The sequence below is a fragment of the Ahaetulla prasina genome, chromosome 5 (genome assembly GCF_028640845.1).
Source record: "Ahaetulla prasina isolate Xishuangbanna chromosome 5, ASM2864084v1, whole genome shotgun sequence".
NCBI classification, from domain to species: Eukaryota; Metazoa; Chordata; class Lepidosauria; order Squamata; family Colubridae; genus Ahaetulla; species Ahaetulla prasina.
In genome coordinates, this window is record NC_080543.1 from 29469688 (window position 1) to 29488163 (window position 18476).

At 43.6% G+C, this 18476-nt stretch overlaps 1 protein-coding gene and 1 long non-coding RNA gene across 2 annotated transcripts in view; one reads left to right on the top strand and one right to left on the bottom strand.

Moving 5' to 3' along the window:
- Positions 1-5765: 5765 nt before the first annotated feature.
- LOC131199636 (uncharacterized) lies at positions 5766-12651 on the bottom strand. Its single transcript, XR_009155375.1, has 3 exons — positions 12541-12651; positions 11414-11445; positions 5766-6441 (listed from the first exon to the last, which is right to left on the bottom strand). It is a non-coding gene; the product is annotated as an uncharacterized LOC131199636 (long non-coding RNA).
- B3GLCT (beta 3-glucosyltransferase) overlaps positions 11502-18476 on the top strand; it is a 63888-nt gene continuing 56913 nt past the window's right edge. The window contains exon 1 of the mRNA XM_058185619.1: positions 11502-12817. Within this exon, the coding sequence (XP_058041602.1) occupies positions 12736-12817 (82 nt within the window). The 5' untranslated portion in view covers positions 11502-12735. The remainder of the gene's footprint in view (positions 12818-18476) is intronic.

Below are 18476 nucleotides of genomic sequence, written 5' to 3' on the forward strand. Positions count from 1 at the left end.
TTTTAAAAAACACCCAGTTTAGATTATCCCCTTTAGGTGATGATGCAGTTTTTGGCTCCAGCCATTTTTTTGCTTGTGGATGCCATATGGTAGTCATTCTCATAGTTAGCGATATAGCACAGCTGAAGAGAATTATTGGCCTTCAGACTTGAACAGATCTGTTGGATGCAAAGAAGGACAGTAAAATATCCCATTTATTCCAGGAATCCAATATAGATAACTGAGTTCCCTGTGGCAGGAAGTGAGCAATCTGTTCCTAGAAGGCCAGCCGTACATGGTAATTATTTGGCTGCAAGCAAAGCGGGCAGAATACGTTTAACATAACTGGTCCCACTTTTTGCTGCCAAAAGTTGCATGTGGTCTGTGGATTGCAGGTTTTCCATTTTAATTTGTGAATTTAAAAGATAGAAATACCACTGGAATCAACTTCTCAGCAGAAGTTCAGAACCTGCAGACTACAGAGCTTCAGTGCAATTGTTATGAGTCTTATGTTCTTCCCACATCCTCTGCCCACCCTAGCAGTAAATAATAAGCAGCAATTTTTTTTTTGAAAAAGATAAAATTGCTGGGAATGAGACAAAAGGAACTTTTGCAAGAACAGAAAGGGCAACATAGGAGGTAGAATATATGCAGTTCATCTGGGAGGGGTTCCCTCAACCTTGGCAGTGTGACTACTAAAATAATGTTATATTTATCTGTTTTGGGAGTATAATGCAGAGATGCCATGGCATTTACAAAAATAAGTGATTTCCTTTATTTGCAAACAGGCAAAACAAATTTAATTAAGTAAATTTGCCAAATCTGCTTTTAGCCTCCTTGTGTTTCACAGCCAACTTGTAAGCTCAGCTACTTAACATACATTAGCCATACGTACCTCTAATTGATTTGTAGATGATACAATGGGAACAGGGTCAAAAGTGACTAAGAAAAATGTCTGTGCTAATATTCTGGAAACAGTTCTGATCATCCATTCTTCTGTGCCATTGTGTTGCCTGTTAATGTATTCCTAAAGAGGGATCCTTTTGTAACAAGTATTATAATAGAGAGGCATTGATCAAGGATTTTAGGAGTTAAGTGTAAATTACTCTAAACTTATATTTTAATGACAAAATAGACAGTCCTTAAGATGAAAACAGTGGTGGACACAAAAACAAAGTTTTGGCCCAAAGTTTTCCTACTTACTGTATTTTTCGGAGGATAAGACGCACCGGCGTATAAGACGCACCTTAATTTTTGGGGAGGAAAACAAGAAAACAAGAATTCTGCCTCTGCCTACCAGCATCAGGATCGGCTACGTCCTCACTTCCACTCGATTTTGATAATGAGCAGCACAGATCTTTTTATCCGTTTAAAACAAACCTTGTCACTCTATGTGCATTTAACTGGAGCAAATGGGTGGGGGATGATTTTCATGGGGACAGAAGGGGGACTTGGCACCGAAGGCTCCGCTCCTGAGATGCCCCCGTCTTCCTGTCTGTAGCCGTAGGTGTTGAAAGCCTGGCTTTCTTCCTTCTTTGGTCTGGATTACGATACCTTTCTATTTTGTAGGAGGCACAGCTTTCTTTCCCAGTTACTCAGAGGCTTTGGTTTAAGGTGGCACTGCTTTACGCCACCCTCCTCTTCCTCCTGCAAGCGAGAGGTGCCTCAGAAACTTAACTGGGAAAAAAGGTGTCGATTACTGAGAAGCCCTTTTCTGGAAAACTTATTGGGGTGCTCTTGCGATCCGCAGGGACTACTCGCTTTCCCCAAAGAGAGCCCTCACATGCTCTGGGGGGACGGTTGGGGCGCAGCCTGAGGAACGAACCTCTTCAGGATGGTCTGGGGAGCGGAATCTGCCTGGCAGCTTCAGTGAACAAGGTGGGCCCCACGGTTCATGGCTGGTCCCCCCTCTGGCTGCCCAGGGACAGCTCAGGGAAGACAATGGCTGCGATGATTTCACTCCCCAGCAATGTGAGGAGCTGCCACCACCATCTAAGCCTTCTTCACACCAGGGAGTTGAGCCAAGCAGGAGCCCCTAAAGCGAAACATCCCTCCTTTCCAGCCACCACCGCCCATTGGCCCAATTCCCCGATGCAATTCACAGAGCCACGTTTCAGGCGGCAACCAGTTTCCATGCGATGCACTTTTTTGGCCTCCGCACGCCCCATTTTTGGAATCGGGAAGGAAAGCATTTTTGGATGGCAGACCCACAATCCCCTTCCCGATTCCAAAAATGGGGTGTGCGGAGGCCAAAAAAGTGCAACACGTTTCAGGTGGCGGAACTGCCCAGGAGGAAAGAGAAGGTCAATCAATCAATTTTATTATCACAGTCTTAGACCAGAAACAAATAAAAGCACTCAGTACACTTAAGATTTCTAGTATAAAATAATAAAAGTGCATCGCATTTCAGGCGGCGGATCTGGCCAAGAGGAAAGAAAAGGTGAATTTGGTGAGAAGGAGGAAGGTGTGCAACTCTGCAATGTGCAATGGGGAAGAAAGCATTTTCATGTGGCAGCACTGGCCGCATGCCCCGTTTTTGGATTCAGGAAGGTGATCGCAGCGCTGCCGCCTGAAAATGCTTTCCTCTTCATTGCACATTGCAGAGCCGTGCGCCCTCCTCCTCCTCAGCAGACTCACCTTCTCTTTCCTCCTAGCCAGATGCCTGAAATGTGATGCACTTTTTTGGCCTCGGCACACCGTTTTTGGAATTGGGAATCAGGAAGGAAAGCCCCCAAAAACGCTTTCCTTCGTGATTCCAAAAATGGGGCGTGCGGAGGCAAAAAAAGTGCATCAGTGTTTCAGGCGGCGGATCTGGCCAGGAGGAAAGAGGTGAGTCTGCTGAGGAGGAGGAGGGCACGTGGCTCTGCAATGTGCATCGGGGAGGAAAGCATTTTCAGGTGGCAGTGCTATGATCCCCTCCCCAAATCCAAAAACAGTTCACGGTTCCCCGATGCACATTGCAGGGGAACTGGCCGCTGCCTGAAATGCAGCTCTGTGAATTGCATTGGGGAATTGGGCCAAAGGGTGGCAGTGGCTGGAAAGGAGGGATGTTTCGCTTTAGGGGCTCCCGCTCGGCTCAGCTCCCGGGCGCGGAGAGGGCTTAGGCAGCAGCGGCTCTTCACATTTCTGGGGAATGAAGTCATCGCGACCATTGTCTGCGCTGAGCTGCCCGCTGGGCAGCCAGAGGAGGGACCAGCCACAAATTGTGGGGCCTTGTTTGCCGAAGCCGCCAGCAGGTTTCCCCCCCCAAGACCGTCCCAAACAGGTTCGTTCCTCAGGCTGTGCCCCAACCCAGATCCCCGCCGCCTGAAACTGAAGGGTATGGGCCGGCGGATGGGCAGTGCTACATTCGGACTATAAGGCGCACCCAGATTTTCACCTTTTTGGGGTAAAAAGGTGTGTTTTATACTGCAAAAAATACGGTAAGTTTTTCCTATCTGATATCCATAATGGCTGGGAATCCTAGGAGTTGCAGGCCTCATACAACTTAAGTGATCAAATTTGGAAAGGCTAGCCTACTACCTGCAACAACTTCTTTCCCAGCTCTTTTCTATCTATTTTCTATCTAAACTGCAGAATATCTTTATTTAAAGATTAGCAAATAGATGCTATGATTAAGCAAATAGTTTAATTTTTTTCAAGTTTCTGGGCCAGCCTGAAATTTAAAAAAATAGCCATTGTTTTAAGAGCTGCATTAGACCTGTCATGGAGAAAAACTGTGTGGTCTAGAAAACTTGACACTGACTTGATGGTAGATAATAAATTAATGGTATTTATTTATCAGGATCACTTTTTTATGTGTAAACAGAAGTCTGAAAGAAAGTGAGCTGGTTCAATGAATGCTGGGGAAATATCAGTCAGGTGAGTTCTAAAACATCAGTTCTAAACCATTATTTTAAAAATATACATCACCAAGAGCTGGCACAGTGGTTAGAATGCAGTAGTGCAAGCTAATTCTGCCAACTGCCAGCAGTTCGATTCTCACTGGCTCAAGGTTGACTCAGCCTTGCATCCTTCCGAGTTCAATAAAATGAGGATCCAGATTGTTGGGGGCAATATGCTAACTCTGTAAACTGCTTAGAGAGGGCTATAAAGCATTATGAAGTAGTATATAAGTCTAACTGTTATTGCTGTTGCTGATACCAAACATTTGTATGGTTGGTTACTCTTGAATGAAACTGCCTAATAGATCTACTACTTGGTATACCATGTTGAATACTTGAAGCAAGTCCCACATACCTTTACTTTGCCTTTTGAATCTTTACTAGGATTTGGACCAGTGGTGAAATCCATTTTTTTTACTACCGGTTCTGTGGGTGTGGCTTCGTGGACGTGGTGTGGCTTGGTGGGTATGGCAGGGGAAGGATACTGCAAAATCTCTATTCCCACCCCACTCTGGGGCCAGCCAGAGGTGGTATTTGCCAGTTCTCCGAACTGCTCAAAATTTCTGCTACCGGTTCTCCAGAACCTGTCAGAACTTGCTGGATTTCACCCCAGATTTGGACTATTTAGGTGTCCAGCCAGATTATTAACTCTTAATATCTTCTGGTTATGAGTAACTCATTTTAGAATTAGGTTGTATAATTACTATTTTGCTTCTCCTAATCTCTGACTGAGAATGGGACATTAGTTATATGTAATTGAGTATAGTTGCAGCCTAGTTCCCAAGCTTTGATGATTCACAGCAACCTTAATGTCTCAGTATTTTTTTCACAGTGCTCTAATGGGTCTCAAGTTGTGAGCCATGATTCTCTGGCATGCTGCAGTGAACTCTCTAATACCTTTATTCATTTTTTTTAATTTGCATTTATGTCCCGCCCTTCTCCAAAGACTCAGGGCGGCTTACACTATGTCAAGCAATAGTCTTCATCCATTTGTATATTATATACAAAGTCAACTTATTGCCCCCAACAATCTGGGTCCTCATTTTACCTACCTTATAAAGGATGGAAGGCGGAGTCAACCTTGGGCCTGGTGGGACTTGAACCTGCAGTAATTGCAAGCAGCTGCTGTTAATAACAGACTGTCTTAGCAGTCTGAGCCACCAGAGGCCCTCATTAACTAGTAAACTATCCTGTGGTGCATCTGTGAGTTTGCTGCAGTGACTCGTGGCACCATCGTTACAGTTTGGGAACCATGACTCTAGTGAATAATTGAGCAACCTGGAAGATTTACTGTTCCTCGTATTAAAGAGGACATGTTGCATTCAGTTGAATAGGGCAACACTTTCTTCAGATTATTTTTATTCACCATAGGACAGTGTTGGCGAACCTTTATGGCACCGAGTGCCAAAACGGGAATATGCCCGCATGTGTGCCGGAAGCTGGAAACTGTTGCGCATGCATGTGCCGGGTGGCTGCTCTCCCGGTTTCCGGTGTGAAAATGAGCACCAGCCACCTGGTCTTCCGGTTTCGAAGACCAGCTCGCCAGTGTGCATGCACACGCCGGAAACTGGAAGAGCAGCTGCCCTGTGCGCATGCCAGCTGGTCTTTGTGTGCGCATGCGCACTGGAAGACCAGAGAGCTGCTGCACATGCGCATGCTGGAAACTGGAAGAACAGCCAACCAACATGCATATGCGTACCAGGCGGCTGCTCTTCCGGTTTCCGATGCTCCTCGCACATGAAGACCAGCTGGCTGTTGCAACGGAACCTGGAAGAGCAACGGGTGACAGCTTGTGTTCCCGGAGAGATGGCTCTGCATGCCACTTCCAGCACGTGTGCCATAGGTTCGCCATCATGGCCATAGGAAGTTTGTGGTAAGGGATACATGCATTGTTCTGTTTCCCTCCCCCCAATACTCCCAGCAAAGAGTCAGTCAGAGGCCTTCTTTTCTCCTTTTATTTACATAGATACATGTCCTGGCCACGTCTACCCACGGGCCTGCCAAGTTTCTGGAGATAACGAGGAAATTATAGATAAGGCCAGAATTACTCACGAATATATTCTTCCCTCCATTGAGACAGTTAGCCCGCGCCAATTCATTGCTTTGTCCAAGACAAAAAACCAGGAAGTCCCGCCTCCTATTTATAGTCTCTGCAGATGTCACTGCATGACAATTATGACTTGGCTTTGTCCCAACTCTTCCGCTGCTGCGCACACCGGTCACGTCTGCGCAGTCTTGCATCACTCCAAAGCTGTTCTTGGGGCGTTGCCAAATCAGAAGAAGGCTCCAGGGAATCAGGCTTTGCTGGCCCCTCCTCCTCCCTTTGAGTGGTGCCAGGGAGGGAAAGGGCTGAAGAGAAGCAGGGCTTGCCAGGTCTTCTTCTCCCTCACTTTCTGAATCATCCGAGTCCAGGAGTCCGGGTCCAGGAACCTGGGTCACAACATGCATTGAGTAGTTTTGGTACTTTTTAATATGGACTTCTGGATGTTATCATCTCTGGTTTTCTCAAACTTGACTTTTTTGTTGCAGTATTTGTCTGCTGCTATGTATTCTAGTACGGTATCTTGTTTTCTTTGTTCTATTTTCAAAGAAAGCACGTGAATCAGTTACAAATAGAAATGTCTGCAATATAATATATAGCTATATAATAGCAGTTACACATTTATTGCTAGTTCCTAAATGTTTATGACAGCATTTCACATAGGCAATGCCTTCAGAATTCAAAATAAAAATGCAACATGCTGCTTCCTAAATTATCCAAGATTAATGGCCCTGTACAACAAGTCACTCATAAGAAAGGCATTGCTCAGCTAGTAATTGGTTAGGATGGGATGTCTGAACCACAAAACTAGGAAGTGTTTCCTATTATCCCATTTTGCATATTACTGAACTGGGGAATGTGTATTTCCAAACAAAAGGTTTATATGTTCAAGTAAGTTAATTATTGTATTTTTGTATTATTGCAAAGCACGTCACATGCTATTGGCCTTGCTGGATAAAGCAGATAGGAATCATGACCAGATGAGCTAATTTCACTTTATTGTAAAGCTACGTTGACGGGAAGGAACTGCAATTCTATCCCTCTTGTCCTTTATAGCCCAAAAGATTAGGAAAGGTCTTTTCTAAGCCTCCCACTATTCAGCTACCCATCTGACTGTCTCATATCTGATTGTTCCCTTGGCAATGCCCATTCACCTAGTCTCCCAAGGTCTTTTCTATTACACAAGCCATTCCAACCATAGTTTAATTTTTTTGATTATTCATTTGACTTCAAAAAGCCTGGACTAGAGAATTAATCTGTACAAATATCTACATTATATATAGTTTTCATTAAGAGAAAGATGTTCAGCAATTCTGTAGTTGGGCGAAGGGTAATGTCAAATTACCACATTCAGAACATTCAGTATATTTTAAAAACAATATTTCAGTATTGTTCTAGCATATATTTTCACCACCAATGTAATTCATAATGTCCTTTAGTTTTCCCAGAATGGACAAGCAAAATAATAAATTGGGTGTAGTATGCCATTCTGTCATTATGAGATGCAGTTTCATATAGTGATTAAAGGCATTGTATTAGAAACTGAGAGACTATGAGTTCTAATCCTGCCTTAGTCATGAAGCCAGCTGGTTGACTTTGGGCCAATCACTCTAAGCGCTAAAAGGAAGACAATAGCAAACTACTTCCAAAAATGTCAAGACAACTGCAGGGATTAGTCCAGATAGTCGCCATATACTAGTCATACCATTGTATGTTTGCATATAGATAGTCCTCAGTTAGCGGCAGTTGGAACTGATAAGCGCCATGATTGTTAAGCAAAGTATCATATGACTGGAATTTATAACTTTACATCTGAATTCTCTATTAACTCTGCTAATTGCAAGTGTTTGGGAAGCATGCAAATGACAATCATTTGACCACAGGATGTTGCAACAGTAGTAAATGGGAGGATTGGTTGCAAAAGTGATTCTTTTATACTGTTGTAACTACAAAATGAGGCCGTTTATAAGTAAGCACTACCTGTACAAACTTTCTGAAATTAATTATTTTCCCAACTCCCAACTGCACACTTAAAGTTTGAAGGTAAGTATAATCTTGCCTTCACCTAAATCAGTGCAGCTTAACAGTCTAATCCTTAATGTAATTACTTAAAGAATCCTGTTTCCTCAGTGCATCTGCTAGTAAAATTGAAAGCTTAGACTGCAGAAATTTGTATTTGCCTGGGTCCTGTCTCTGAGATTGCCTTTGGTGCTTAATTTTAAGCATTACAAAAGATTGATTAAGTGTCATCAACTCATTTTCAACTCCTAGTGATTGCGTGTAAGATAGATTTTCTCCACATTGATCTTTCCCTAACCTGTTCTTTCAAGTTTCCCAATAGTGCATTCATTGCCACTGTAACTGAGGCCTTGCCTTCTCTTTCTCTTTCCTACCAATAGAACTTTTTCCAGAGCTTCATATAAAATATCCAAAATAGGATAATCTGAATCTACTTTGAGTATTCGTTATTAAAACAATACCATATATATGCACATATCATTAGAATTTGCTTTAAATGCTATTAATATTGTAAAATTTATACTGATCAAATACTTAAAGACTATTTGTATTGGAATTTATCATATAATTTTTCTGTACATAAATTAATTCATTTTAGTCAATACGATTATCTTAAACCAATGAAAAATCTTTTTCTTGCACATAATCGATTCTCAAGAAATCATATAGTCTCTTCAAGAAATCATATACTAAAACCCTGAATGTTTTAGTAAATGTCCTTAAACCCGTAAAATTTAGAACACAAGGCATATCTACTTAGTAATAAGGGTCCTTGCTCCTTTTTTGTTGTTTTTGTTGGCTTTGCCAGCATTTCTACTGCATTTTTTAATATATTGCTTCAAAGGGCAACACATTCTTTACTTTTGTTAACCTTTCTGAAATGCCCTTGCTGAAGTGTCATGGTTCAATTCAGTTGATAAATGTTAAATATAATTGTTTTCTCTTAAATTTTCTGAACACTTGGTGATGTTATTATAGAACTCACAAATAATCTTCCCTAGAGTGATAACATTTAACCTGTTCCTTGTTTCCCTTTAAGTTGGAGATGAGGAACCTGAAGCCCCTATGTCACTTCTTTGCAGTGGTGGGATTCAAATAATTTAACAACCGGTTCTATGGGCGTGACTAGGTGGTCATGTGACTGGGTGGGCGTGGCCAACTTGATGTCACAGCAAGGTGGGGAGGCACCTTGTTGTGAGTGATGTTGTTGGCCACACCCACTCAGTCACATTACCGATTTACTACCTTCCCCCCACTCCACCCTTGGGCTGGCAAAATAAAAGCCCATCTAAAGAGTATTGCTACCAAGTACTGGCAAAAGGAGGCTAGGGGGTAAAAAGAGAAGGTCCCAGTGTGGCCCTGTTTCCGTGCCACACTGGATCGGGATGGGGAGGTGCGGGGGGAAGCAAAAAGCCTACTCAGTCCATACGTACTCACCAGCAGGACAGCAAATCTCTCTTCTAGTTTACCGGTTCAGGCATTAGGAGTTTGGCCGATTTTCTTCCAGCACTTGTGCAAGGAATCCTGGAAGTGGCAGCACATTGCATGCATTTCATTCAGAGCAGCCCGGACTGGAAAACACATGGTTGGGGTGGAGGAGCAGTCCTTCTTAACAAGCTCAAAACTGTTGCTGCAAGCCTGAGTTCCCCGCACAAGAGCTGCAAGCCCAGCTCTGGCTGCAGACATGCGATTGTGAGGGCAGGCTTTTTCCAAGGCCGGTCATAGAGGGAAACAGATGAGTGCACCGGAGTACCCCGCTTCCAGCTCTCGTGCGGGAAACCCAGACTTGCAATTCAGTTTTGAGCTTGTTAAGGACAGCTCCTCCACCCCAGCCTTGTGTTTTTAAGTCCGGGCTGCTTGGAGTGAAAAGCATGCTGTCAAGTCCCAATTTGGAGCTCACCATACTGGTGGTGGTGATGGTATGGAGCTGCAACCATCGGAGCTGGCGAGTCTAACAATGAGCAAGTCGGTCGTGATGGGACACATCAGGACAGCGCTGGCCTGAAGCTAGCAGGGCCCCACTGGGAGGACACTCGCCTGTCTGGTCAATGTCAGAAGAGAGGGAGGCAGAAAAGTTCAACCAAGTCTTCTCCTCCCTCTCAGTCTCAAGCAAACAGGCACACACACCTCATGGCACTGGGATCTCCTACAAGGAGACGGTGTGTGCCCATGCTCTGTCTCCTCGCAGAAGGTCCTGGCACTGTGAGATGTGTGCATGCTTTCTGTATGTTTCAGGCTGAGAATGAGACGACTTGCCCAAACTTTTCCTACCTTGGAAGCTACCTTTAAGTAGCAAGGACAGGCTGTGGCAGCTGCCTTTCGAGCAGCTTCGGCTGTTCTCCTGATCCATCGCCACCATCACCGCCCTGTTCTTTGGGCTGGCTATGAACCCCATTGCGCTGCCTCTCCTTCCGTCCCTGGCCTTGCCTGGCTAGCTCAGCCATTGCCGCATCTCCATTGCACACGGCGCTCGTGGCCTAGCTAGCTAGCTGCCCCCCCGTCCCCCGTCCCCGGGCTTGCCTGTCTTGCTTCACTGCCAGGGCTGCGGCTTCATTTCCATGCTTCCTGGAGCTTCCCACTTGCCTCTGCCGGCTGAGAAGCCGCATGGCCATGCTAACTTGGAGAATGCTCTCACCCACCCACCCCGGCCGGGAACCACATGCCATACGCAGGGACAGCAGCCTAGGCCGGCCCAGGAGTCACCACTCGACCAGGGCTTTCAATGGCGGCAGGAAGGCTGGGCAGGCTGGCCTAGGAATTGACTTGACCGGGGCTTGCAGCCAGGGGTGGTATTGACTTATCTTAACTACCGGTTCGCAATTGTGAGCAACCACCTCCGTGTGTGCCACCTCTGTGCATGCAGACTTTCTGCACATGCGCAGAGCATAAAAAAAGGATGTGATGACATCCGGGCAGGTGGGCAGAGCCTCCCACAGCCCCAGCTATTGATTCGCCCGAACCGGATATAACCGGCAGAATCCCACCACTGCTTCTGTGCCTTGCTTGTGTTTAAAAAGCAGATATTAGCAAAAAATGTTGAATGTCCAGGCACTTATGATCATCACATCATCACCTACATCATGTGATCACAATTTGGGCACTTGGCAACCAGTTCACCCTTACAACTATTTGCAATGTTCTGCAGTCATGTGATTGTGATTTGCGACCTTCCCAGCCAATTTCTAACAAAAAGTCAATTGAGGAAGCTGTATTCACTTAATATCCATGTGGTTTTCTTAATGACTGTAGTGAAAAATTGGAGCTGGTCATGTGATTGCTTGCTTTATGACCTCCTTGATTTATGATGGACATTTTAGTCTCAACTGCAGTTGAGAACTATCTATGTTGAAATGTTTTCTTACTATACTACTTAATCATATTAAACAGTCATATAGTTATGCTCACACATTACTCATATATTAACTTTCCAGCCTGAGAGCCCTATTACCCTCTTGCGTATTCTGCACACATCCAGACTCAGATGACTTACCATCCCATTTGCCCAAGTCTTCTGCTCTGACACTGAAAACAAAGCAGAATCTGAAGATGAGTGATGTTCACACTCTATATACTTGCCAGGATACAACTGTAACTGACAAGTTAACTGCTTTGTGAAGCCATGGTGCTTGCAAAGACCTGACAGCGAAGCATAATGTGGTCTCCCTAGCCAATAAGTACAAAGATGGCTCAATCAGTTAATGTTTATCTGATGGCCAGCCCGGAATCCCACATTCTTCCTCTGTTATTGTCTCATGAAAAGTAACCATGTAAAAACAAATAATTTCAGGTGTTTTTATTCATTTATTAAACATATTTATACAGCTGCCCAACTCACACATGGTGACTTTTCATAGAGGCAATCTGCCAAGCCACCTATTCTGCCCTGAATTTGGAGCCCTTTTGGTACCGGTTTCACTCACAGGAATAAGATGGTGAGAGGTGAGTTACTGGACATTAAAATCATCCAATAGTGCAGTTCTGTTGTTTTGGAGGCAGTATGCGCAATTGTTGCAGCCTCAGCCAAAAATCCAGACTGCAGCAGCGTAGAGATCACCTATTTACCTGTTGCTTAGATTATTTCAAAGGTTGCTTAATACAGGTTAGGCGCTAACCACTAAGAGGTGCTGTGTCAGCTCTTTTGCTTTATACATTAAAATCAATCTGTGGACCTCAGGGACCCTAGTTCAGAAAAGAAAAAAGGTGCATTAGCAAGACCAAAGGAAAGCTACATCCGATATTTTTTCCTGTGATGTATATACCACAATATTCAACCTCACATTGTATATTGAGCTGAACTAGAGGCACAGCTGAATTAGAAGGGGAGAAAAAGTGTTGCTCCCTAGCCTGCAGCAGACAGCGCAACAGCGCATACTTATAACCTGCAACCCTAATGCAGCAGTACAGCGCAGTCTATCTGTGCTGCTATGGATTCCAGCGCTTGAAACGGCCAAAAACCGAACCGCAAGGAGGGGGTTAGATACCAGGAAGCCCCGCCGGTGAAAGAAGTCGGGTTTGAAGTGGTATGTGAAAAGGTAGTCCCGAAGGTTGGGGGCCAAACCCCCGCCCCCACCCCAGCTTCTTCTCCGCGCCGACCGGCGAGTGACCCATTTCTCTCACTAGGTGGCGCCGCCATCTCCAACGAGGCTCTTTTTATTTTCTTTCCACAGAGCTGCCCGGCGCCGAGACCATCCCGAAGCCGCTGGAAATCGGCTCCCGCTGCAGCAAGACGCGGAGGCCAGCGCAGGCTAGCGCTTCCCCTCCCCCGGATCTGCGAAGTCGAGGAAAGAGAGGCTGCTGTTTGCCGCCGCTGAAATGCAACGCGGAGAGGAGCGCGGTTGGCTCGGGACTCCCTCCGCCTCGGCTGCTTTTTTTCTCCTCTCGTGCTGCGCCTGGGGTGAGTTGAGTTGCTGAGTTGCGGGGAGCCCGAGCGAGAGCAACTGCTGTCGCCGCCTCTTTCCCTCTTCGGGGCGGGAAAGGAAAAGGAAAAGGCGGCAGCAGCAGCAGCAACAGTCGCCGCACGAGAGCTGCTTTCCAGCCGCCAGCCCTGCTCGGTCCGCTTTCCCCCCCACTCCCCAATCCGAGAGGGGAAGCGGATGCGGAGGGAGCTTTCACCCCCGCCTTGAAGTTTGTTCTCGGGATAGGCTGCTGGCAGAGAACCGAGGGAAGTCGCTTGCCCTTCGCCCCTCGGCGTTGCTTAGGGCGGCCGCTGTTTCGTGTCCCTCTTCGGTTTAGCGTTGCAGCCTGTCCGGCAGGAGGAAAAAGTCCGGAGTCCAGAGCCCCAAACCTTTGTTTTTGCTGAGGTTGAGGGCGCGGGTGTGAAGTACAGTGCTAACCCCGGAACCGAGTTGAAAACTCCGGAGAGGCGGGGCGGTTTTAAGCTCTCTTCAAAGTGCTTTTCCCCTAGTCCTTAAAGCAGAAAGCGGGCACGGCGTCAAATTTGCCGCCCCCGCTGGGTGATCCCCTTATGCCACCGATGCGACGACGGGAAGCGCGCTGGCCTTATGTGTGGTGTGCAGGACGTGTTAAAAGGCAAGGAAGGGTGGATGGATGGATTCCCCAGGCTTTGTGTCTCCCACCAGATCAGTCAGGCGGGGAACGTCTCTCAAGTCATTCTCCCTAATAATAATAATAATAATAAAAGGCAAGTTTTGATAAATGGCTAGCAGGGTAGATTTAGCTAAAATCTGTTAAAATTTATTGCCACCGGAGCGGCTTTTGTGTGTATGTGTGTGCCAAAGAAGCAGCCTACAAACACCCGCCCTGCCCCTCTGAGCTGCCACAGAGGCTGCTGCTTCTCTGAGGCAGGGCAAGGGGTATCCTGATGTTCCAGCAAGTGTACCATTCATAACCTTACTGCAATATCTCTTTTCCCATTCAGATAGGTTTTTGCAGGTCGAAAAGCAGTGATAGGATATAGTTGGAAAGGCAGAGTGACTGAACAAGTGATGCATGAAGTTTAAGTATGACAAAGGAAGGAGGAATAGGCATCTGAGTCATCTTGGCAGAACTGGCTTCGAGTTTACACCCTGATTATGTATTAAATGTAAAGAAAAAGAAAAATCCACTTCAGATATATGGGGAAACAAACACACTATGTTCCCACAACTGCATGCATGGGCCATGTGATTCAGTAGCCAAGATTGACAATTTTCCAATGCTTATATCTTGGTTATGATCCCAGAATGAATGTCATGTTTAGTTAACATGCCCCTTCATTTGAGGCATGGTTTTTCGTTAGTTTAAATTTCTAGTTAAAAATGGCAGCTGCTGTAATTTTGGACAACACAATTAACTCCCGAAAAGCCACTGGGGAACTTGGTGAGATGGCTACAAAAAGCTGATCAACATATGCACCTTGATAAGTTGGAGTTGTTTAATGTTCCTGTGGCCCCTTTGGTAGTATAGCTATATTGTTAAAGGATTTAAGAGTTTCAGCACCTACAATGACATGAGGAAGATGCTCTGAAACTAGGAAAATATATTTGAATACTACCATATTTACTGTACTGTAAATACTGCCCTATATTGGGCAACATTTTTAAAAGATAAAAATGTTTGTTATGGTAGAAAAACTTATTTTAATAACTGTTTGCATGTCTCCAGGTTCAACTGATTCCTGGCAGTTGATAGATGGCATTTTAAAACTAGCTTTTTTCTTATTGAATGTTGAAAGGGGTTATCATTTATCTTTCTGTCTTTTAGTAATCATTTCCTACCCAGGTTTGCACACTGAAATTCTCTTAAGAGTAAAAATGGAGAAACTAGAAATGTATTAGCATGAAGTATTATCAGGTAGTGGATAAAAATTGGCTTGTTGGATCTCTTTTTTTGATTTTTACTTCTATTTCTGCTATCTGGTGACACAGATGCCATATATATATTAAGCCAAGAAAACTAAATTGCAGTATAAATATAAGAAGTACTTCCCTTCATCCTGATGTCCTACAGCACCTATATACAGGAGATTTTTCCCTCTAGGAACAGACATTTACTGGTACTTTCTCTATGCAGTGCAATCTATAACCATCTAAGATTATAAGTCTGATAAAATCCATGTTACACAGAGCTATCAATGAAAGATAAATAAAAGAAACCACCCAATAAATGTCAAATAAAACTAAAACATCTCCCAGAAAAGAACAAAAACGAAAGATAGCCCTTAAGTGTGTGTGTGTGTGTGTGTGTGTGTGTTTGCACAGGCTTTAATGGTAGTAGTTGTCTAATTCTAATTGCTACTCAAAAAATAAAATATAATGTCTGTAGGCCTGCAAAACATAATATATAAGGGAAAGTAATGAAGACAAAAAAGGAAAATGAATATATTAAGTTCCAAGTTACATAATATCACTTCTATCACTTGGCATATAGAAAGAAAAAAGCAGTTTCTGAGATCTGTCACTGCCTTTTGTGTATTTGTCAATTACACAATAAAACCTAAGAGGAAGCCCAATAAACTTCTGTTATTCATTTTAATGGTCTTCTTTCATTTGTAGAAAAGCTTTGGATCCAACATAGGCTTGTGCTATTCATAGAGGAAGGGAGGCTGTTGATTCTCCATTTCCCCTGAAGATGCTGCCTGCTGAAAATGTGCTACCGGCAGCAATAAGGGACCTTTCAGATCAGCAAGAAAGATAGTGTTGAGAGGCAGTAGGAGAAATTGATGAAAACCCTCTCTTTGTTACAAGAAGCCTCTGCTAGTTCACATGGAAGACTAACAGTGCAGGCACTGTTAAAATCATACCACCGAAATGTTAGCAATTACAAATGTTATTTGGAAACATATATTATTGTTTCTTCTTTTTCTCATGTTCGTCTTATCTAATTTAATGTAGCCAAGTAAGACCACCCATTCATTGACAGGTCTAGAGAACCCAAGATTTAAATAAATGTTCAAAAAATCTGCAATCCCATGTTCGCACTTATCTCTGCCAAAATCCCAATAAACTCAAGGGAGTTATTTCTGAATAATACATAAGCCAACACTCTTAGTTAAATAATTAAATCATTTTCTCTGGAACTTGTAGAAATATAAAAGTAAGCTTGTATGACTGCTGGGCTAAAGCTTCATCCCCATTATTCATCAAGTGATGATCTGGGAATATGTTTTATTTAGGAAGCATTCACTTTTGACACCTAACTGTATTACATAATTTACCAAACCAGTGGAGAAAAGGATTGGAGAAGAGGAAGAGGAAATAAAAACATCCGTATTTACATGCAAAAGGGAATTTGCACATTATACCCTATAGATTCAACTTTGGGGCATGAGGCAGTGGAGCAGTAAGTAAACAAATGAGAAAGAGAAATACTGACTCAATGTAAAAAGGAAATGCCCTGTGTATGTTTGACAATGTAAACATGACTAAAATGAATTTTATATTCCCATCAGTGTTAGTGAGTCTCCTTGAACTCAACAAGTGTAATTTGCATAGGACTGCATTATGAAACAATGCAGGGTGTTTTTTCATAGAGTTAAGATTATAAAGTGGGCCTCTGGTGGCTCAACAGACTAATGCAGTCTGTTATTAACAGCAGCTGCTTGCAATTACTGCAGGTTCAAGCCCCACCAGGCCCAAGGTTGACTCAGCCTTCCATCCTTTATAAGGTAGGTAAAATGAGGACCCAGATTGTTGGGGGCAATAAGTTGACTTTGTATATAATATACAAACGGATGAAGACTATTGCTTGACATAGTGTAAGCCGCCCTGAGTCTTCGGAGAAGGGCGGGATATAAATGCAAATAAAAAAATAATAATAATAATTTTGACAGAATATGTGTAGCTCAGGGATGAACTGTGGGGTCCTTGGTGCTCTGAACTTGGTTTCTTGCAGATGTTTCATTACTCAACTAGGTAACATTGTTAGTACTTGAAGGGAGTGGGGATAGCTTTCTTTTTGTAAGGCAGTGCAGCAGCCCCCAACCTTTTGGGCATCAGGGACCGGTTTCATGGAAAGGTTTTTCCATGGATTGAAGGGGGTGTAGTTTCGCATGCTGCCTGCATCCCATGGATGGGACCACGGTTCAGTGCCAGTCCATGGACCAGGGGTTGGAAACCCTTATACTGGTGGCTTGCCCTGTCATTGTTGGTGGCAAAATTTATCTGTTAATTTAAAAATGGGTTATCTGTTTTAATTGTGGATAGATTTAAGGCATTTAAAGTAGCCAAATGTATGTAATCATTTGACAGAATATGGAGGTTTCCTACATGATTCCATAAATTGATTGCTGTTTTCTTATCTAAATATTTTTTCTACATGGCATTTATCACCATAATCTGCATTACTCCTGGAGGTATACAATAAAACCTATTAGGACAGATGGTGCACTCTCATTATCTCCCAAATGCTCTCCAACAAAGTAATTTTTATTAGCTAATAATATTTTTGATTATCCAGTCATAATCTAAATAAAATTAAGAATGCAATAAATGCCCTTACTTAAGTTTGCTAATAGGCTGAGTAAAGAAAGCCAGGCTGAAATTAAATCTGGTCAGTATTGCGAGTTAGTAGGAGATAGCACTTGAGAATTCACATTCAGCATGTTGTGAAAAGGATTTCATTCCTCCTGAAAGAAAAAGTAGTCTCACAGTTTTAAGATGTCGTTGCTGGACTGAAAGATAGTGGTTTCATACAATGCATTTGCTCCATAGTCTTTTATTACTCTCATATGCAAAAAACAAGGAATACAAAAAAGGAAATATTTTTTCTTACATAACAAATTAAAACATCAACATCAACATTAAACTTTGAACATCCAAAATAATACTGGCCAACCTTTCCAGAATGTAAATAGAAAGCCACTTCATAGGCACAGATTCAAAAACGGGGGGCCTTCAAGACTGCAAACTAGAGATAGTAACTTTCCCTCATTAAAAAAAAACTTTTCTTGCTAACCCACTTGCTCAGTTAATCTATGTCTGCCTTTGTGAGTTAGTGTGGAAGTATAAGGCACAACTGGATGAAAAGGAAGAGTAAAGGGAGAAACAGCAGAAAAAGTGGAAGAAGTAAACATCAAAGGAAGAACTGGCTTGGTGTGGTGGTCTGGTAGTTCGTAAATGAGGGAGTTGCTGAAAGCAGCACAGGAGAAAAATTCAATTCTTGCCAGCACACAGTTGGCACTAGTGAGCCCTCAAAGTTGCATCTGTCATGGTGGAGCCATTCGGCGAAATGTCAGTGGGGACAGGAGAGTCTCAGCAGAGTTGTGTAGGGTTAGAATGTCACCAACTGTCATCTGTTTCTTCCAAGAAATACAAACCTATGGAACTGGTGATTGATGTGGTTGCTTGACTAGGTCAACAGAAGAGGTGGTCAGAGAAAACTGGCAGCAAGAAAAAAAAAAAGGAAGATCAGAGGAGAACCTGAAATGCTACTGGCTCTGTGCAACATTTGGCAGTTGTTTCATCTGTCCCCTGTTGTAATTCGCCTTTGTAGAATTACACAGTGACTTCTGTGAGAATGGTGGCCATATAATTGTAACTTGTGTGAGATGGGTGGCCATTTAAGACCATTGTGAGATGGGAGAGAGGGAGTGGAGGGGGGAGGAGAGAGAGATA